Source organism: Saimiri boliviensis, chromosome 2 (assembly GCF_048565385.1).
Source record: "Saimiri boliviensis isolate mSaiBol1 chromosome 2, mSaiBol1.pri, whole genome shotgun sequence".
NCBI classification, from domain to species: domain Eukaryota; kingdom Metazoa; phylum Chordata; class Mammalia; order Primates; family Cebidae; genus Saimiri; species Saimiri boliviensis.
This window is the reverse complement of record NC_133450.1, coordinates 93,857,076-93,877,562: the sequence shown is the minus strand read 5'-3', so window position 1 is coordinate 93,877,562 and position 20,487 is coordinate 93,857,076. Positions and strand designations below refer to the sequence as shown.

Genomic DNA, 20,487 nt, shown 5'->3' with positions numbered 1-20,487 from the left:
GAAAAGGTTAAGTCAACAAGTAGTGCCCACCATCTCAGAGACCCCAAGCTCTAGATGTTTTCTTATGTTTTTGCTCATGATTTCTCTGTATAAGGGCATTTAAAAAATCCCCATTTGTCAGGCAAGGAAGTCAAGACTTTTGAGGTTCAAGAAGATGCCTCACAAAACACAACTCATAAATGGCCCAACCTCACCCATCAGATAGCTCTCTTTTTTTTTTCTTTTTTTTTTTGGAGATAGTCTTGCTCTCTTGCTCAGGCTGAAGTGCAGTGGCATGATCTTGGCTCACTGCAACCTCAGCCTCCTGGGTTCAAGCAATTCTTTTGCTGTACTGTAGCTGGGACTACAGGTGCGTGCCACCATGCCTGGCTAATTTTTGTGTTTTCAGTAGAGATGGGGTTTCATCATGTTGGCCAGGCTGGTCTCAAACTACCAACCTCTCAGGTGATCTGCCTGCCTCAGCCTCCCAAAGTGCTGGGATTACAGGTGGGAGCCACCACACCCGGTCAACAGGTGGTTCTTAAGTAGAAGTACGAGTCAGTGCCTCACCTAGCAGCTCTGGGAGAGTACACAAGCCCGGGCCCCACCCCTCACCTGGCTGCCTCGCCAGCTTTGTGCAGTTTGCACTGTTTGTTGAAGCAGGTAAGACTTATGTTCCATCACCAGGAAAACCACTGACCCTAGAATAAGGCCCAAGAAATAAGGTGCTGACATACTTCAAAAAGTATTTGGAACTTGACCTATCCCTAGAGTGAAAAGATTTGCTGAATGTACCTCACACCAGTCTTTACTTCCTCGATTGGGAAAATGACAGAAGTGAGCTCTAATATATGGGATCGTCGAAGATTTGCCAGACGCTCATAATGACTTCTTAAGTCAATGGTCTTTTTCTCTACCAGGTCACCAAGTTTGCGATTATGCCTCTGAATCTTCTCCTTTTTCTCTTGGTGCCGCTGTGCTCGACTGTAAAGCTTTTGATTCTTCTCCTTGGTTTTGAGAAGACCTTCGGAATCTAAAATACATAAATCACACCCAACAATTATCTCTGCAAACAGTTCCTAGGCACTGCAGAGCTCCACCCCACAAACATACATGTTTTCCCCTGCAATCTAAACTGAAAGCAAAACCTCAATAAAATCAACTCATGTTCACTAAGTGAAAATTTTGAGAGTTTAGTTCAAGCAGACATTACACGTAAGGGAAAGAGAACCATGATTAAAATGACTCTTACCGCAAATCAACAGGAAGTTGGGTAACAAAAAAAAATAATAAAAAAATACAAAATAAAATGACTCTGGAGCTCCATGTGTACTCATCCTTAGTAAATGGAGTCACTCAATGACTGTCAAGTTTAAGGTCAGCACAGGAAGGACCTGATTTTCCTAAAGTGGGCACCAAAGAATAGTCATGTTGGGCAGAAAAGAGATCTACTTCAAAGTTGAAAAACTTACTGGCTATCTGATTTCCTGAGAAACCTCTTAGGTGTGCCCTGGGTTATAAGCAGAGAGCCCAGGGATAATCCCACAGCAGACGGTTATCCAGCAGAGAAGAGCAACAGAAACAGCCCAAGAGCTCTTCAAAGTCACAGTGGAGCAGGGCAGCAACCGGCAGGGTGGGTGGGAACATAGCTGCTGAGGTATCCGGAACACACATGCCCAGCATTTTAAGTGCTGCAAGGGAAACAAAAGCCTGGCCACACAACCAGGAGAGGAGACATACACTTGCCCTGTCAGATTTCGGTCCTTTTTGTGGAGTTCCTTTGAGTTCTGGATCCTACACCTGCTAGCTACACCTGTTGGGCTGTTGCGAGACTTCACTTGAATGACAGAAACAAGCTGTAAACTCTCACACAGGTATCTAGGAGTTGCTCAGGCAACTTAAACCCAAGTTCGAAACCAAGTTCAGTATTTTTCCAGGAAAATCTCCAGTTTCCCTACTTCAAGATGATTTTTGACTTGTCCACTGCCTAATCAATCCCTCAATGGTCAATTCTAGTCTATCTAGACTTTTCTTTTTATTCCTACTATCACAACCCTGGTTAACGCTCACCAAAAGTCTGCCTATCTCCAGCATGGCTTGACTCCAAGCCTTCAGGCCCTTTTTCACTTGCTCAATCTTTATTTATTTATTTATTTATTTATTTATTTTTTCTGAGACGGAGTTTCGCTCTTGTTACCCAGGCTGGAGTGCAATGGCGCGATCTCGGCTCACCACAACCTCCGCCTCCTGGGTTCAGGCAATTCTCCTGCCTCAGCCTCCTGAGTAGCTCGGATTACAGGCATGTGCCACCATGCCCAGCTAATTTTTCGTATTTTTAGTAGAGACGGGGTTTCACCATATTGACCAGGATGGTCTCGATCTTTTGACCTCGTGATCCACCCGCCTCGGCCTCCCAAAGTGCTGGGATTACAGGCTTGAGCCACTGCGCCCGGCCCACTTGCTCAATCTTTATAAATTGTGGTCAATGCTCAGTGGTTCTCTACTCCCCATCAAATACAGTCATCACTCCCTAACACTCACACTATCTATTTCCTCCTGTTTTCTAAATGTTCAAATTTCACTCATTCAGGAAGGCGCCTCCATCAACACACCCCAGACCTTTTGCTCTCAGAACCCTGTGGGAATGTGTTTGGACACCTCTGATGGCACATAGCTCTTGCTTCCTTACATGAGGTCCCACTGAAGCCTTGCTGTCTCCTAACTAGGATATAAAAAGTACCTGATAAATGCCTGTGGATCCGAATCATCCTCCCACCCTCTTTCACAGAGTGAACTTAGGTATTTGGTTGCAGGCCTTAGATTTCTGACAGTTTTTTTGTTTAAAGACGGAGTTGCACTCTTATTGCCCAGGCTGGAACGCAGTGGCGCAATATCAGCTCACCGCAACCTCCGCCTCCTGGGTTCAAGTGATTCTCCTGCCTCAGCCTCGCGAGTAGCTGGGATTACAGGCACATACCACCACACCCAGCTAGGTTTTACATTTTTAGTAGAAATGAGGTTTTGCAACGTTGGCTGGGTTGGTCTCGGACTACTGCCCTCTAAGTGATCCATCTGCCTTGGCCTCCCAAAGTGTTGGGATTACAGGTGTGAGCCACTGTGCCTGGTCAATTTCTTAGTTTTGTAACAAAAATCAGCCAGGTGTCATGGTGGGTGCCTGTAATCCCACCTACGTGAGAGGCTGAGGCAGGAGAACTGCTTCATCCCGGAAGACAAAGGCTGCAGTCAGCCGATATGGCGCCACTGCACTCCAGCCTGGGTGACACTACGTTTCAAAACATCATCATCATCATCATCATCATCATCATCATCATCATCTCTTTGTCATCCCTGCTCAATGTGAATGTCCTAAAGGTTCAGTCTCTTGGTTCCATCACTTCCTAACTTATTCTCATAATCTTTACTTAGCTCTTTACAAGTGCTGAAATGAATCTACCCAGCCATGATCCTGACTCATACAGTGTTGAGATTTTTGGGGAGGACTCTATTTCAAATTTATGATCATGACCACTCACAGGTGGCAGGAAATCATCAGTCACCCCATCTGCACCCAGTGCAGACTCAGCACCCAGTCATCCTTCTCTCCCTGCCATCTCCCCTCAAACATCAAGATGTCTGGTGCTGTATCTGTATCTTCTCTTGCTTCTTTGGATAAGTACTCCAACTACAGCACAGATCAACTCAACACTGCAACTGTGTATAACCTAATTTCCCCATCTGTGCCATATGATATATCTATATTATACCATACAATGTGCATCACGACCCCTTAAGTCAAAAGATTCTAGATAAATAATTCATCAGTCTCTACAAGTAATTTAGAATTTGTGCCCTTTTGTGAATACATGTCATAATTTGACAACAACAAAAAGACTATTGGGAAGCAAGCTCTTAAGGATGAGTTTGAAGCATTGCTTCTGGAATCCATTAACACCTTTAAAACCATTTGCAAATTTTTAAAGTCTGGTTTAGAGGGTGAGAAGGAGACTGTATTTACATTCTAAAGAGCAGCAGTTCCCAACCCTGGCAGGTCATCAGAACCACTTGGAGTAGTGCTATTCAAGTGTGGCTTCTAGATCTGGGCCCATCCGTAAACTGTTACCAGTCATGAAGAGAGGAGGACAGAGATACAGAGTATGCACGTGGAAGCTTTTTTCTTCAACATGGCGATCTGACACTGCAATAACATTCAAGCATGTGATCATTTTCCTAAGTCCAGGACAGATCCCAGGGTTCTCTCTCTAGATTTTACAAGGGTCACCAGGTGACTGATGATGTGCTGGGGATAAAAACCGCGAGGGTCCATTCCTTCATATATATGTCTAATTCTTCCTGGTGGTGGTTTTTTGGGGAGTTAGGAATGAGATAAAAACAGCTGATCAGAGCTTTTAACCTGTTCATCAGAGAAAAGGGCATGCTCAGTAAATTCAGCCATTTCAGGAGGTTCACAGACGCCTGGTGGCAAAGCCCTGAACATCATGGGAAGAAGGGGAGAGCGTGAACTAAGGTTAAGGAATGGGTTCTTATGGTGCTACTGACCCACAGCCTTTGGAGACCGCATGCAAGACTGGGTGGAAAGTGGGTTCTAGAGAGTTCTGTGCATTTTCCACTGTGCTGTCCAAATTCTCTAGTAATCCCATGAAACTCCATGTGAGCATTTTATTAGGACAAATGTTTTCAACGGAAGCTTTACACCATTACATGCCACTATAAAAGACTTGTTTCTGGAAGCAATGAGTAGACAAGAAAGGGATTCACGAGGTCTGATGCTGACTCATCCTAAACTTTAAACACTCATCTTCAGAAATTCATGGACTGCAGCTCACTGCTGGTGCTCGTTTAATGTTACATAACCACACTGAGCCTGAAATAAATCTGAATTTCAGTGTGAAAATAAAACATAAAAGCTTTTCTTGGAGTTATTTCTAAACAGAACATGTCTCTTAATCTTAATTTAACAGAAATATATATGATGTTATATTAGGATTAGAGACAAGAGTATTATTGGAGCAAACAGGAAATAGGTTAAGGATGTAGGATTTCTAAGACAATTCATTTTGACAACGGCCTATGATAAAGTATAAAGTGTACAAATATGATGTAAACTTAGTAACAGATTAAAATGTGGAGACTCACTAAGGGAAAAAAACCCAATATTCTGTGCTTCTGCCATGAGCCAATAATTATTACAAGTGAGTACTAAGTTAGACTCTGAGCCACCTGTTAGCCAAGGCAAATAGAAACATACATTCCATAACTTTTTTTTTGAGACGGAGTTTCGCTCTTGTTGCCCAGGCTGGAGTGCAATGGCGCAATCTTGGCTCACTGCAACCTCTGCCTCCTGGGTTCAAGCAATTCTCCTGCCTCTGCCTCCCAAGCAGCTGGGATTACAAGTACCTGCCACCATACCTAGCTAATTTTTGTATTTTTAGTAGAGACAGGGTTTCGCCATGTTGGCCAGGCTGGTCTCGAACTCCCGACTTCAGGTGACCCACATGCCTCAGTCTCCCAAAGTACTGGGATTACAGGCATGAGCCACCACGCCTGGCCAACTTCTTTAATCACGAAAAGAATCTGGTTATTTAAGGCCTCTATAATTGTGTATTTAATTTTTAAAAATTCCTTACACAAATGTTTTAGAAGGAAAGATGAAGGCAAGTAGTAAACTTCTCCAAGTTGCCACTGCCCCATCCCTTGCTTTCTTTCTGTGTTCCTCTAGTTTATTAATCCCACGAAATTCCACCTGGGCGCTTTCTAGGGCTGGAAGAAAGAGGGTGAATTACTTACTTTTCTTCATTTCTTCATTTCCTTTACATATTGTTTGTTTTAACTGTTCAATCCTCATCTTGCAGGACATTATTTTCCATCTCTGAAAAAAGCATGTAATAAATGTTACAAATGTTGGTCTCTTATGATTACCTATCTTGGATCACTACTTATTTTCAGGTATGTCAGAAAACCTAATGAAGAAAAGGGCCTATAATTATGTTTGTTATAGCTTTTGTAACTATGGAAGATTACGAAAAAGAGAACAATGTTTTTCTGGTTCGATACAGACAAAAGAGAAATTAAGGGAAACTATGAGAAAGAAATGCACAAAGTTCTTTTGCATTTGTCAGTGAGCAAAGAAAATACTGAAGGACAGCCGGGCGCGGTGGCTCAAGCCTGTATTCCCAGCACTTTGGGAGGCTGAGGCGGGTGGATCACGAGGTCAAGAGATCGAGACCATCCTGGTCAACATGGTGAAACCCTGTCTCTACTAAAAATACAGAAAATTAGCTGGGCATGGTGGCGCGTGCCTGTAGTCCCAGCTACTCAGGAGGCTGAGGCAGGAGAATCGCCTGAACCCAGGAGGCGGAGGTTGCGGTGAGCCGAGATCGCGCCGTTGCACTCCAGCCTGGGTAACAAGAACGAAACTCCGTCTCAAAAAAAAAAAAGAAAAGAAAAAGAAAATATTGAAGGACATTCTCTAAACCCTCTCTGTCTATACAGTTACTAGCCACATGTGTTTCTTAAAACTCAATTTACAACATACCGATTCAAAAATTCATACCAGCCTCATGTCAAATGTTTGACATCACATGTGGCTCGTGGCTACTGGATTGGACAGCAAAGATAGACAACACAGGCATCATCACACAGAGTCCTACTGACGTGCTGCTCCAAACTCTAGTGCTGGTTACTGAGGAGACGGTTAACATAACCAAGTTATCTCACCCAATAAGCAAATAGTACTTACAAGTTAATAAAAATGGCAACAAAACAAACATTTTTTCAGTACATAACTCAAGAGCTCCTGAAAAGCCTCAGAAAATTATATAAAACATGAAACTGCCTCTTTATATTACCAGGAGTTAGGTTCAGCATTCGCTAAAGCAACAGTTCCCAACCTTTTTGGCACCAGGGACTGGTTTTGTGGAAGACAATTCTTCTACGGACAGGGTGGGGGATGGTTTACAGGGATGAAACTGTGCATTATTTTCTCATAAGGAGTGCACAACCCAGATCCCTCACATGTGCAGTTCATAACAGAGCTCATGTTCTGTGCCACCGCTGATCTGACAGGAGGTGACGCTCAGGTGGTAATGCTCACTCGCCCTACTCTCTCCTGCTGTGCAGCCCAGTTCCTAACAGGCTATAGAGCAGTAGCCATATGTGCTCCAGGGTTGAGCATCCTTGCCCTGAAGTGAACAGAGGATCAATAAAAATAGGATCTATAGGCCAGCTGTAGTGGTCACACCTGTCATCCCAGCACTTTGGGAGGCCAAGGCGGGTGGATCACAAGGTCAGGAGTTTGAGACCATCCTGGCCAACATGGTGAAACCCCATCTCTACTGAAAATACAAAACTTAGCTAAGCATGGTAGTACATGCCTATAATCCCAGCTACTCGGGAGGCTGAGTCAGGAGAATCGCTTGAACCAGGGAGTCACAGGATGCAGTGAGCCAAGATCACACCACTGCACTCCAGCCTCATGACAGTGAGACTCCATCTCAAAAAAAAAAAAAAAAAGATCTATGGCCTGGTGCAGCCACTCACACCTGTAATCCTCGCCTTTGGGAAGCTGAGGCAGGCAAATCACTCGAGCTCAGGAGTTCAAGGCCAGCCCAGGCAACATGGTGAAACCCCGTCTCTACCAAAAATACAAAAAATTAGCCAGGTGCAGTGACATGCGCCTATGGTCCCAGTTACTGGTGAGGTTAGAGTCCAGTGGTATGATTACAGCCTCACTTCAGCCTTGACCTCCCTGGCTCAAGCAATCCTCCCACCTCAACCTCCCGAGTAGCTGGAACTACAGGAATATGCTACCATACCTCACTAATCTTTGGTTTTTGTTTTTGTAGATGTGGGGTTTTGCCATGTTGCTCAGGCTGGTCTTGAATTCCTGGGCTCAAGCAATACACCTTGGCCTCCCAAAGTGCTGGGATTACAGGCATGAGCCACCACCACACCCAGCCCAGATTTCATAAGAGTAATTTATATTTAAGATACTCACATAACTGGAATCACACTTTACCCTACTTTACTTTTTCCATTAATAAATACAACATGGAAGGGCCGGGCGTGGTGGCTCACGCCTGTAATCCCAGAACTTTGGGAGGCCAAGGCGGGTGGATCACGAGGTCAAGAGATCGAGACCATCTTGGCCAACATGGTGAAACCCCATCTCTACTAAAAATACAAAAAATTAGCTGGGTATGGTGGCGCGTGCCTGTAATCCCAGCTACTCAGGAGGCTGAGGCAGGAGAATTGCCTGAACCCAGGAGGCGGAGGTTGTGGTGAGCCGAGATCGCGCCATTGCACTCCAGCCTGGGTAACAAGAGCGAAACTCTGTCTCAAAAAATAGTAATAATAAAAATAAAAATAAAATAAATGCAACATGGACATCGTTACACAGCAATATATGTAGACTGACCACATTATTTTTAACAACTACATAGTATCGTAATTTTTTATCTCATCCTGATAGATGAACATTTGTTTATATACTAGCTTTACCATTATGCTACAGACAATCAAATTTTTTTTTGGCCCATAAATTTCTATATTCACGAGCATTTCCTTAGGAGGAAAACTGCTGGATATACTATATGTGCTTTTTCAAACACTTTTTTTTCTTTCATAATTGAGATTTCACTGGTTGTGTTGAAGGTCAGTACACAGACATTTCAATTTGTACACGATTCTTAACATACATACCAAAAATCTAAAAGCCATGTATTTTAATTCTTTTTTAAAGTTATTCCAGTGGCTTTCCAGCTTAAAATCTGGAAACAAATTTCCCTTGAGTTCATCAAATACCAGTATCTTCACACATTGATAAGGTGTTACATGTATGTCCCACCAACTCACAACTGAATAGCATATACGCTACATCTTCAAATTTTCAATCTTTCACAGAACGTCAACAAAGTTATTAGGGAAACAGAACTACCACAACCAAAGAGCTCAGAGTGCACGCAATTCTGACAGGGAGAGCCATCAACAAGGAGCGGTTTTCTTTAGGAAACAGTTCTACTAAAAACACAGAAACAGAAGTAATTTAAAATGTTCAATACAGGCCGGGCGCGGTGGCTCACGCCTGTAATCCCAGCACTTTGGGAGGCCGAGGCGGGTGGATCACGAGGTCGAGAGATCGAGACCATCCTGGTCAACATGGTGAAACCCCGTCTCTACTAAAAATACCAAAAAAAGGCCGGGCGCGGTGGCTCAAGCCTGTAATCCCAGCACTTTGGGAGGCCGAGGCGGGTGGATCACGAGGTCGAGAGATCGAGACCATCCTGGTCAACATGGTGAAATCCCGTCTCTACTAAAAAAAAATACAAAAAACTAGCTGGGCGTGGTGGCGCATGCCTGTAATCCGAGCTACTTAGGAGGCTGAGGCAGGAGAATTGCCTGAACCCAGGAGGCGGAGGTTGCGGTGAGCCGAAATCGCGCCATTGCACTCCAGCCTGGGTAACAAGAGCGAAACTCCGTCTCAAAAAAATAAATAAATAAATAAAAATAAAAATAAAAATACAAAAAAAAAAAAAAATTAGCTGGGCGTGGTGGCGCGTGCCTGTAGTCCCAGTTACTCGGGAGGCTGAGGCAGGAGAATTGCCTGAACCCAGGAGGTGGAGGTTATGGTGAGCCGAGATTGTGCCATTGCACTCCAGCCTGAGTAACAAGAGCGAAACTCCGTCTCAAAAAAAAAAAAAAAACATGTTCAATACATTAAATGCAGGACTGTGACTTCATATTGCCATATAGTATGTTCACTATTATAGGATATAATAACTAACCCCCCCAAGTATGGAAGGTTAAGCTGACACCCAAGGCAGTCAAAGCCTCTCCTAACTCAGTATTCCACACTATCTTCTGGTCGTACCAAAAAGTAAACAACCAGAGAATGATTTCACCTCTTAAAAAAAAAAACCACTGACACTTAAAAAATGAGTTAAGGTAGGATTCCCTCCTTCTCAAAAGTGTTTCTAGAGCTACTAAAAAGCTTACATTCACAAAATAGTTGGTAAGTCCGGACGCATTAGCTCACGCCTGTAACCCCAGCACTTTGGAGGCTGAGGCGGGAGATCACCTGAGTTCCAGAGTTTGAAACCAACCTGGTCAACATGGTGAAACCCTGTCTCTACTAAAAACACAAAAATTAGCTGGGCGTGGTGGCATGCGCCTGTAATCCCAGCTGCTCGGGAGGCTGAGGCAGGAGAATCACTTCAACCCAGGAGGCGGAGGTTGCAGTGGGCCGAGATCGCACCACGGCACTCCAGCCTGGGTGACAAAGTGAGACTCTGTCTCAAAAACAAAACAAAACAGTTGATTAAAATACTCCTCTAGATTAGACAAGAAGGGAGACAGGGACTCCTGACAAGACATGGTATAAGGCATTGGTCAGACGTGGCTTCTTCCTCTCTGGCTTCACTGGAAGCGGGGTTCTCCTCAGTTTCTTGCTTTCTGCAGGTCAGTCTTCAGTTTCTTGGTTAGTTGCTTCTGCCTTTTTCCCCTTTGCTCCCCTTTTCCCTTTTGTTTGCACTTTTTTCTTTGAAGATTTATTCTTTCCTGTGTTTTCAGCTTCGTTTCCACTTTTGCAGGAGCAGGCTCAGCTGACAACCGTGCCCATCTTCTCCTGGGCTCTTCCTTTGTGGCCCCTTCACTGGAGCTCACTGACCTTCCTCGAGTATCCGGGCTACAGGGAGGGCATGTGCCGGGGCACAGCGCGCCTGTCTAGAGCCTTAGCAAAGCAGGGCTGCCTGGCCTCTGCCATGCTTCCTCAAACTCTTTATTTTCATATGCTCTCCTCATTTTTTCCCTCAGTTTAATTGATTGCTAAACTTTTTTTTTTTTTTTTTTTTTGAGGGAGTCTGACTTTGTCACCCAGGCTGGAGTGCTGTGGCACCATCTCGGCTCACTGCAGCCTCTGCTTCCTCGGTTCAAGTGATTCTCCTGCCTCCCAAGTAGCTGGGATTACACGCGTGAGCCATTTACACCTGGTCAGAAGTTTTAAACTGTTAGGTAATCTGTCAAATCCTCTGTGGTTTATAAAGGTTCTCCCCACTCCAAGATTATGTAAATACCTACCCACATTTTCTTTGACACATTTTAAACATTAACCCATTTGAAGTGTGTATATGATAAAGAATTTTTGCAAAAAGGATAATAGCCCACTGTTTTTGTTTTTCTATGTCAACACTAAGTTTCATAATTATCCTTTATGATGGCTCCATAATTAATTGCTGATACCCCGTTTTTGGTATTTGGATGAAATATTTGAGGTGGTCACATTACAAGTGGATTTAAGTAGGACTACCAAATATGATTTAAAAATTTAATTAAAAGTGATTTTATAAGCTCTACCAACTTAAAACCAAGTTGCCTCAAGTAAAAAGAACATATATTACAGCTTACCAACTGATCTGTTATCCATTTTCCTTCCATAGCTTTTAACACTCTGTATGGAAAAGAGACAGAAAATAAGCTCTTAAAAATAATAAAATTCTGTGAAGTTCAAAAATGTAAAATGAAAAACTTTTAAAATTAAGTTCTTCGAAATGGCTAGAAATACGAAAATGGAACTTAGCATTTAAAGTGTTTTCCAGATTCCCTGTTCTCTGCAATTTTTTTCATCTTCTTCCTTCTGCAGTTCTGAACACTAAGAGCCTTTCTACTAATGCCCACAATAAATCTGCCCAACAGCCTTAGCCTTTGTCCTCAGTCATCAGTAATTTCCACCCATCATAATTCATAGTAATAGTTACAAGAGAATGAATTAATGATCTAAAATACTATGGTTAGTTCCCAAAGAAATGATACATGCCAGTATCTCCAAAAATTTGTTCTTTGAAATAAAATGTTCTATGGGAAAAATTAAGTTTTTGTGTTTGAGTAAGTTAGAGAAATTGCCGGGTGCGGTGGCTCACGCCTGTAATCCCAGCACTTTGGGAGGCCAAGGCGGGTGGATCATGAGGTCAAGAGATCGAGACCATCCTCGTCAACATGGTGAAACCCCGTTTCTATTAAAAATACAAAAAATTAGCTGGGCATGGCGGTGCGTGCCTGTAATCCCAGCTACTCAGGAGGCTGAGGCAGAAGAATTGCTTGAACCCAGGAGGCGGAGGTTGCAGGTGAGCCGAGATCGTGCCATTGCACTCCAGCCTGGGTAACAAGAGCGAAACTCCGTCTCAAAAAAAAAAAAAAAAAAAAAAAAGTTAGAGAAATTTCGGAGTTAAAAAAAAAATCAAGCAGGTTTCTCTAATACAGAATATCCTGGAAGATTTAAACTGCTCATGAATGTGTTTATCAGACCATTGCAGACTCTAGAGAAGCCGGGGTCACACTGTGGGAATCACTGGCCTGATCATTAACTGTTTTCACAAAGGGGTGTGAGACATCCATGCTGGCATGGTTTGGGGAGTGTCACAAAAGAGACAACCCTTTAAGAGCCTTGAGAGATGGGCAGAATGTGCTCAGAGAAGAGGAAAAGCACTGAGGTGGAGAAACTGAACGAAGGCACAGAGATGCAAACATCTGGAGTGCATCTGAGAAGCAGGTTCTATACCAGAACGTTGTATAGGACAATTTTCAACACTAGGGACGGAGAGATTCATCAGGGTGCCTGTTAATAACTCGGATTCCCACCCCGCAAAAAAAAACAAACCTCAGATTCTTGGACCTCACCCCGTATCTACTGCATTCGAATATCTGAGGATAGGATTCCAAAAATTTGATTTTTTTTTTTTTTTTTTTTTTTTTAGATGGAGTTTCACTCTTGTTACCCAGGCTGGAGTGCAATGGCACGATCTCAGCTCACCGCAACCTCCGCCTCCTGGGTTCAGGCAATTCTTCTGCCTCAGCCTCCTGAGTAGCTGGGATTACAGGCACACCCCACCATGCCCAGCTAAGTTTTTGTATTTTTAGTAGAGACAGGATTTCACCATGTTGACCAGGATGGTCTCGATCTCTTGACCTCGTGATCCACCCACCTCGGCCTCCCAAAGTGCTGGGATTACAGGTGTGAGCCACCGCGCCTGGCCCTAAAAATTTGAATTTTTAACCATTATCTCAGCTAATGAATTCTGATACAGATGATGTACAGACCATATGTTGCAAAATACCGATACCCACAAAAGAAGAAAGGTAAATGGAAGCAGTAATGTCCTATGGGAGCCACCAGCACTAACTTATGTCTGATCATCCTGGACCCATACACCAATTATCAGTGCCAGGGATTTGATTCATTATCTACTGTGTACCATGCACCAGGTCTGAGACGAGTATCTTCTAGAAACTTGATAACTTCTCTTACTTTACCTCTCTCAGATGCACTCCTTTTTCCACACTTAAAGGACTGTATCCTAAATTCAGTAAGTTAGCAATTCATTTATCTGCATACCACAGCAATGAATTAAACCAAATGGTGACTAGATCACCTCCATAAATTAAAGGCAAAATACTCACTCTTTTTGAAATTCTTCTTGTTTGCTCTTAAGTCGGCTTAACCTTTCCTTCTTGTCAACGAACCTGTAAGAAAATATTCAATGTCTTATTTAAATATTCGTTTGTTTTTGTTCAGTGAGACTATGCAAATTCCCCAGAACCAATCATTCTGCACAGTCATGTGAAAATGTCATTGTCCTGATAGTAAGTACACATCTTCTCAATGGGATACACACAACTGCTAACCATCTGATTCTTTTAAAACTAAGCTCAAATCCTCAACTTTAACATTCTTCCTGGGTTTATAAAATACAAACTGTATCTTCTATCTTCCCCCCAGGTTAAATTATTTGTCAAGATAGGCACATCACAACACTAAAGTGAATCTGAATTCAAGAAAATTGATGCTTTCAGTAGAAAACAAATTTTAATTACTAATCTGGATTCAATCCTGCTCTCTCCTATAAACTGATTCCTTATAATAAATTTTTTAAAATTGTATGTACACTTTTTTCCCCCACTGATTTTATTATTAGTCATTATAGGCTAACGAATTAGTAAAAGTTAACAAAAAGACGGGATATCACATTGCAATATGTGATACTCTGATACTGCATCTGTCAGTTTCCATCCTTATCCTTATTTTCTTCTTGCTAACTTACTTGGGAGTCTGTTCTTTAATTTCGCAGTTTAAGGTGATAACTCAGGTCAATTTTAAACTTCTGTTTCTTTTAAATGTAATCACGTGAAGTTTTAAATTTCCTTCTATGCACTGTTATAGCTATATCCTAAGATTCTGATACAGTATATTTTCATTATCATTTGGTTTGAAACGTCTAATCTCCCATAAGAATCTTTCTTTGACCCATCTGTTATTTAGAAGTATATTGTTTAATTTTCAGATACACAAGCTTTTCTAGGTAGCTTACTGTTACTGTTTCTAATTTAATTCATTCTGAGGTAGTTACAAAATATATTCTGTGTGATTTCAATCTTGTGACTTGAGACTGTCGGCTTTGCAGCTGGTATGCCGTGGAGAAAGTTCCATGCATATCTGAAAGAATGTGTATGCTACAGCTGTTGCGCAGTGTTCTATAAATGTCAACTACTTGAAGGTGGTTGACAGTGCCACTCAGCTCTTCTAGATCTGTGCTGTTCAATGTGGTAGCCACCAGCCACATGTGGCTACTGAGTACCTAAAATGTGGCTTGCTGCTTAATAAGGGCATGAACAACAACAACAAAAAAATTGTACGACTAACATCATATAATTGATTATGGAATGAACAGTGACCCACTGACCATTTCAAAAAAAGAGAGATAATGATGCATGCTGCAGTAACACGATGTGATGTCCAAGAACAGACTTTTGGCTATCTCCCAGCATAAAAGAAAACAATTCAACAGGCCATAGCAGACCTAAAAATAATGTGGACAAAGAAGTCTTTCCGAAATATTATTTCTGCAATCCCGTGTTTGAAACATACCCCAAGATATCTACTTCTAAGAGGAAGAAATAGAATCGTCTAACCATGACCCTAGCAAATTTAATAGTCGCTGAAAATGCACAATACACATTAAATGGAAAAAGAAAATAGGCAATTTAATACGTGACAGAATTATATACTTATGAGTATTTACATTTAAATTATAATTGAATGAAAATTTTTGATCCTCAGTTGTACTACATCCACATTTCATCAGCCACATACAACTAACTGGATGACGTGGATACAGAACACTTCCATCACTGCAGAAAGTTCTACTGGATAGTACTGCAATGTCCAGTAAGATGACGTGAAACAGTTAGAAAACTCAGAAACCAATGTGGAATGTGGACGAACCCACAGACTCATCAGTCAGTCTATCAGGCATTTACTATGTACCTGCAACATACAAAAAGGCATCTTCCAGAATATTAAGAAATCTGCCGGGCGCGGTGGCTCAAGCCTGTAATCCCAGCACTTTGGGAGGCCGAGGCGGGTGGATCACGAGGTCAAGAGATCGAGACCATCCTGGTCAACATGGTGAAACCCCGTCTCTACTAAAAATATAAAAAATTAGCTGGGCATGGTGGCACGTGCCTATAATCCCAGCTACTCAGGAGGCTGAGGCAGGAGAATTGCCTGAACCCAGGAGGCGGAGGTTGCGGTGAGCCGAGATCGCGCCATTGCACTCCAGCCTGGGTAACAAGAGCAAAACTCCGTCTCAAAAAAAAAAAAAAAAAAAAGAAAGAAATCTAATAATAAATTCTCCTGCAGTGACTGTGAAATTGTTGGAGATATCACTTGTTAAATGCTTCCGTTTCCTTGTATCAAAAAAGAGAGACAAATATGGTATTTACTTTTACATCACTTTTACATGGTGATTTATGTTCTGATAATCTATAGAAAATGACAAACTCACAAGTTAGCAATCTCAAGCCATGCAAAGGACTGACATGGAAAATAAAATCTTGACTTTACAGGCTAAAAAAGTTTTCCTTTGAGGTCTGTTGTAAAAATTTCACTTTGCTCTAAAACAACTTCAGAAGACAGACTACTGTGTCCAGCATAATAGTGAGCTCATTCTCTTGGACTTTGTTAAAAACACAAAAGAAACAAACTCTTACAAATACACAGATGGCAGCAGGAATAACAAAAAGTTAAGTCCCACTGTATCAAACATTGAAAAGAATGGCAAAAACAGCAATTACTTTTGCACCAACCTCATACTTCATGAGTCATATTATCCTTCGTGAAAGAAATTAAAAATAGGTGGTGTCAGCAAAGCTAAAGAGCCGATGACACCAAGCCACACAGGTGGGTCAGCGCCGCAACTGCTCACTCAGCCACTTATCCAGGCTCTGCAGTCTCCATCCCACCACTCACAGAAGGAGATAAAAAATTCATTCTACAAGTTTGTGCTTTCTCAATATGGCTTCCAAGAAGTGAAAAATAAAGTATCACTATATTCTAACCAATTTAATGATACATATTATATATATACTTTTTTAAAGTATATGGCCGGCACGGTGGCTCATGCCTGTAATCCCAGCACTTTGGGAGGCCAAGGCGGGTGGCTCACAAGGTCAAGAGATCGAGCCATCCTGGTCAACACAGTGAAACCCCATCTCTACTGAAAAATACAAAAATTAGCTGGACATGGTGGTGCATGCCTGTAGTCCCAGCTACTCAGGAGGCTGAGGCAGGAGAATTGCCTGAACCCAGGAGGCAGAGGAGGTGGTGAGCCGAGATCGTGCCATTGCACTCCAGCCTGGGTAACAAGAGCGAAACTCCAAATAAATAAATAAATAAAAGCATATGTAGGGGGGAATCCATATTTCACATATTGTTTTCCAAATTGGGGTGTCACATAAAATATCTTGGTCTCTTTTTCCATGCCAGAACACATTGATCTAATTCACTAATAGGTACACAGCATTTCGCAGAATGGATGTAATACAAACCTCTACAAGTGAACACCAGTCTTCCTTCCGAATTTTCACTATTATCAGTAATGGTACAAATGAATAGCCTAGTGTACCTTTATAGGCTTTTCAGTTTCTCTATGAGAAATTCCTATAAATAAAATAAACTGGGCTGGGTGCGGTGCGTCATGCCTGTAATCCCGGCACTTTGAAAGGCCAAGTTGGGTGGCACACCTGAGGTCAGGGGTTTGAGACCAGCCTTGCCAACATGGCGAAACCCCAACTCTACTAAAACTACAAAAAATTAGTTGGGCGTGGTGGCAGGTGCCTGTAATCCCAGCTGCTTGGGAGGCTGAGGCAGGAGAATTGCTTGCCCAGGAGGTTGCAGTGAACCGAGATGGCACCATTGTACCCCACTCTGGGTGACAGAGCGAGACTGTCTCAAAACAAATAAAATAAAAAACAAACTGCTTATTCAAGGAATATTTATATGCAAAACTGTGGGTAATCCTGAAATTCCCTCTAAAATGCTTCACACAATTTACAACCCCACCAACAGAACCTGCTTTCTCACAATCTCCACAAACACTGGACATGTCTTATTTTTTGCTAATCTGATTGGCTCCTATCTCTCCCTCTGAGAGATGGCTCATAATTCATGTATTTGCATCTATTTCATTATTATAAAGGGTGAAAAACTTTTCATATTTTATTAGCTACTGATTTTTCTTATTTCCCTATGTACTTCATTCAATTTTTTTTAGTTTTCTTTTTCCTTCAAGGATTATTTAGCAAGAAAATTGGCCATTTTTCTTTCACACATCTTGAAATTATTTTTCCTATTTTCTTTTTTTTTTTTTTTTTTTGAGATGGAGTTTCGCTCTTGTCACCCAGGCTGGAGTGCAATGGCACGATCTCGGCTCACCGCAACCTCCGCCTCCTGGGTTCAGGCAAGTCTCCTGCCTCAGCCTCCTGAGTAGCTGGGATTACAGGCACGGGCCACCATGCCCAGCTAGTTTTTTGTACTTTTAGTAGAGACGGGGTTTCACCATGTTGACCAGGTTGGTCTCGATCTCTCGACCTTATGATCCACCCGCCTCGGCCTCCCAAAGTGCTGGGATTACAGGCTTGAGCCACCGCGCCCGGCCTATTTTTCCTATTTTCTTGTTACTATGTTTCTGCTCTACAGAATTTTCTGAACTTTAAATGTAGGCACACATCATTTTGTTGTTGTTCTTAATCACACTAGTTTTTGTGCTGTTTCCTGAAAGAAATCTGCCAGTGAACCTGTTCGATGCCTGGCACTTAAAACACTATTTCCTGTATTTTCTCTCCCAATTAACAAATGTCTTCTATATTGTTTACTACATTACTCCATAGTTATATGATTTGGGTTCCCCCCTGCCAAAATGTATTCTCTCAAATGAACTTTGTTGTTTCATAAATTCTTCCATACGTTTATGACTTACGATTTTTTTTTTTTTTTTTTTTTTGAGACGGAGTTTCGCTCTTGCTACCCAGGCTGGAGTGCAATGGCGCAATCTTGGCTCACCGCAACCTCCGCCTCCTGGGTTCAGGCAATTCTCCTGCCTCAGCCTCCTGAGTAGCTGGGATTACAGGCACGCGCCACCACGCCCAGCTAATTTTTTGTATTTTTAGTAGAGACGGGGTTTCACCATGTTGACCAGGATGGTCTCGATCTCTCGACCTCGTGATCCACCAGCCTCGGCCTCCCAAAGTGCTGGGATTACAGGCTTGAGCCACCGCGCCCGGCATGATTTTTTTTTTTCTATTAAAAAATGGTACTCCCTGAAACTGACTTTCCAGCAGTCCCTCTGTGATAGAGACTGATGGGAACCAGGAGAGGAGTACTCACACACAGCCCCAGTGGTACCAGAGAAAGCACACAACCCAGCTTGGGCTTCAGAGGGAGCCAACCTATAGCGCTGCCTTTCCAAGCCGAGACCTGAGGGTGAGTCAGAGTTGATTCCTTTAATGGAAGGAAGACCATGGAGACAGAAAAAAAACTCTACGTAAATGCACCGAAGCATTTAACACACCAAGTGGGAAAACGATGAAAGAATGCTACTAATGAGGTAGTGGTTATGAATGTGAGTCTCATTTCCACTCTGTTCCCTGACTACAATTACGGGCAACTGAGTAGACCTATATACAGGTCAGACTCTTCACAGAAATCTGCCCTGTAACTACCAGAAAAACAACACCAGGGCATGTACTCTCCACTCTATTGGGGATGCATACTATTAATTCTGTGCTAGGAGTAATGAGTCTCACCAAAACACCCACAATTTACTGAGCACTTACTATGTTCCAAGCATAGCACCTTTCATAAAGTAGCTCTCACCCCTCCACCTCCTGCCCAGTCCTTTCCCTCATCCTAGAGTGACACATTTACTTTGTGCCTAAGGTTACGGCAATGAAAAGCCTCGGAAACACTCTTAATGTATTTTAACAAAGGCAAAAGATAGATTTCAAATAAGCAATTGAGGGCCTAAAAAAATATTCAACCCTTGGATTCAGTTACTGAATTTCAAGGAATCTATCCTAAGAAAGTAACAGAGATGAGGAAATACTCATGTTTGAAGGCACCAATCACAAAGTCCTAGAAACAACAAACTGGAAACTTAAGTGTTCAATGGGAGAAAGACCAAATGATGGTATATTGCCACAAAGGATACTAAAATATTTTAATAGGCAAAGATACGAGTATGCCTTTGTTCTTTTCATACTACAGTATGATTTTTATAGGCAAATAAGATATTAAAAAACCTGGTCCTTCATGGAATTTGTTTTTAACCTTACATTAGAATATTTAGGATATGAGGAAGCGTAGTATAAATATATTCCATTGTCAGGAATAAAGGTTAAAAATCATTTACAGAAATTAGAAACAGGCCAGGTGTGGTGGCTCACACCTGTAATCTCAATACTTCAGTAGTCCAAGGCAGGAGGATTATTTGAGGCAAGGAGTTCAACACCAGCCTGGCAACACAGTAAGACTCCATCTCCACAAAAAAAAAGTTATTAAAAAATAGTTGGACATGGTGGTGCATGCCTATAGTCCTAACTTCTCTGGAGGCTGAGGTAGGAGGATCCCGTGAGCCCATGAATTAGAGGTTGCGTTGAGCTATGATCCTACACTACACTTTGGCCTGGGTAGCACAGTGAGAACCTGTCTCTCAAAAAACAAAATAAAAAGAAAGTGTTGTTCAGTTTCCTTATTTGTAAAATGGGCATAATGCTTACATACTCCTTGGTAAAGGGATTAAGATAAATATGAAAGCAGTGAGTGCAGATGCTTAGCACATACCTATGCCAGCTACCCGTTTCTTCACTGCAACGAGTGATTCTGCCCTTACTCTTACTGTGTATTAAACTCAACTATAGAATCAGACCACGAGAAGAGACAGAGGGATTATGAAACCAGGGTAAGGCAGTCCTAACTAGACTTGCTTCTTCCGCACGTAGAGAAAATGCATACTACAGTTACTTCATTCAACTTACTCTAAGAAGACATCCTTTAGAAACAAAAATAGAAAAATTCCATTGTCTGTAAAATAGTCAAGAAATTTAGAAAAATAAAAGAGATAGTCATATATAACCTTTCTTATTTTTTTTTTTTGAGACGGAGTT

At 42.1% G+C, this 20,487-nt stretch overlaps 1 protein-coding gene across 1 annotated transcript in view; it reads right to left on the bottom strand.

Annotated features, from left to right (window-relative positions):
- ATG14 (autophagy related 14) overlaps window positions 1-20,487 on the bottom strand; it is a 45,566-nt gene that overhangs the window by 13,957 nt on the left and 11,122 nt on the right. Inside the window, exons 2-5 of the mRNA XM_010341066.2 lie at window positions 13,447-13,509; window positions 11,398-11,440; window positions 5,785-5,866; window positions 775-1,012 (exon numbers count right to left, since the gene is read on the bottom strand). Of these exons, the coding sequence (XP_010339368.1) occupies window positions 775-1,012; window positions 5,785-5,866; window positions 11,398-11,440; window positions 13,447-13,509 (426 nt within the window). The remainder of the gene's footprint in view (window positions 1-774; window positions 1,013-5,784; window positions 5,867-11,397; window positions 11,441-13,446; window positions 13,510-20,487) is intronic.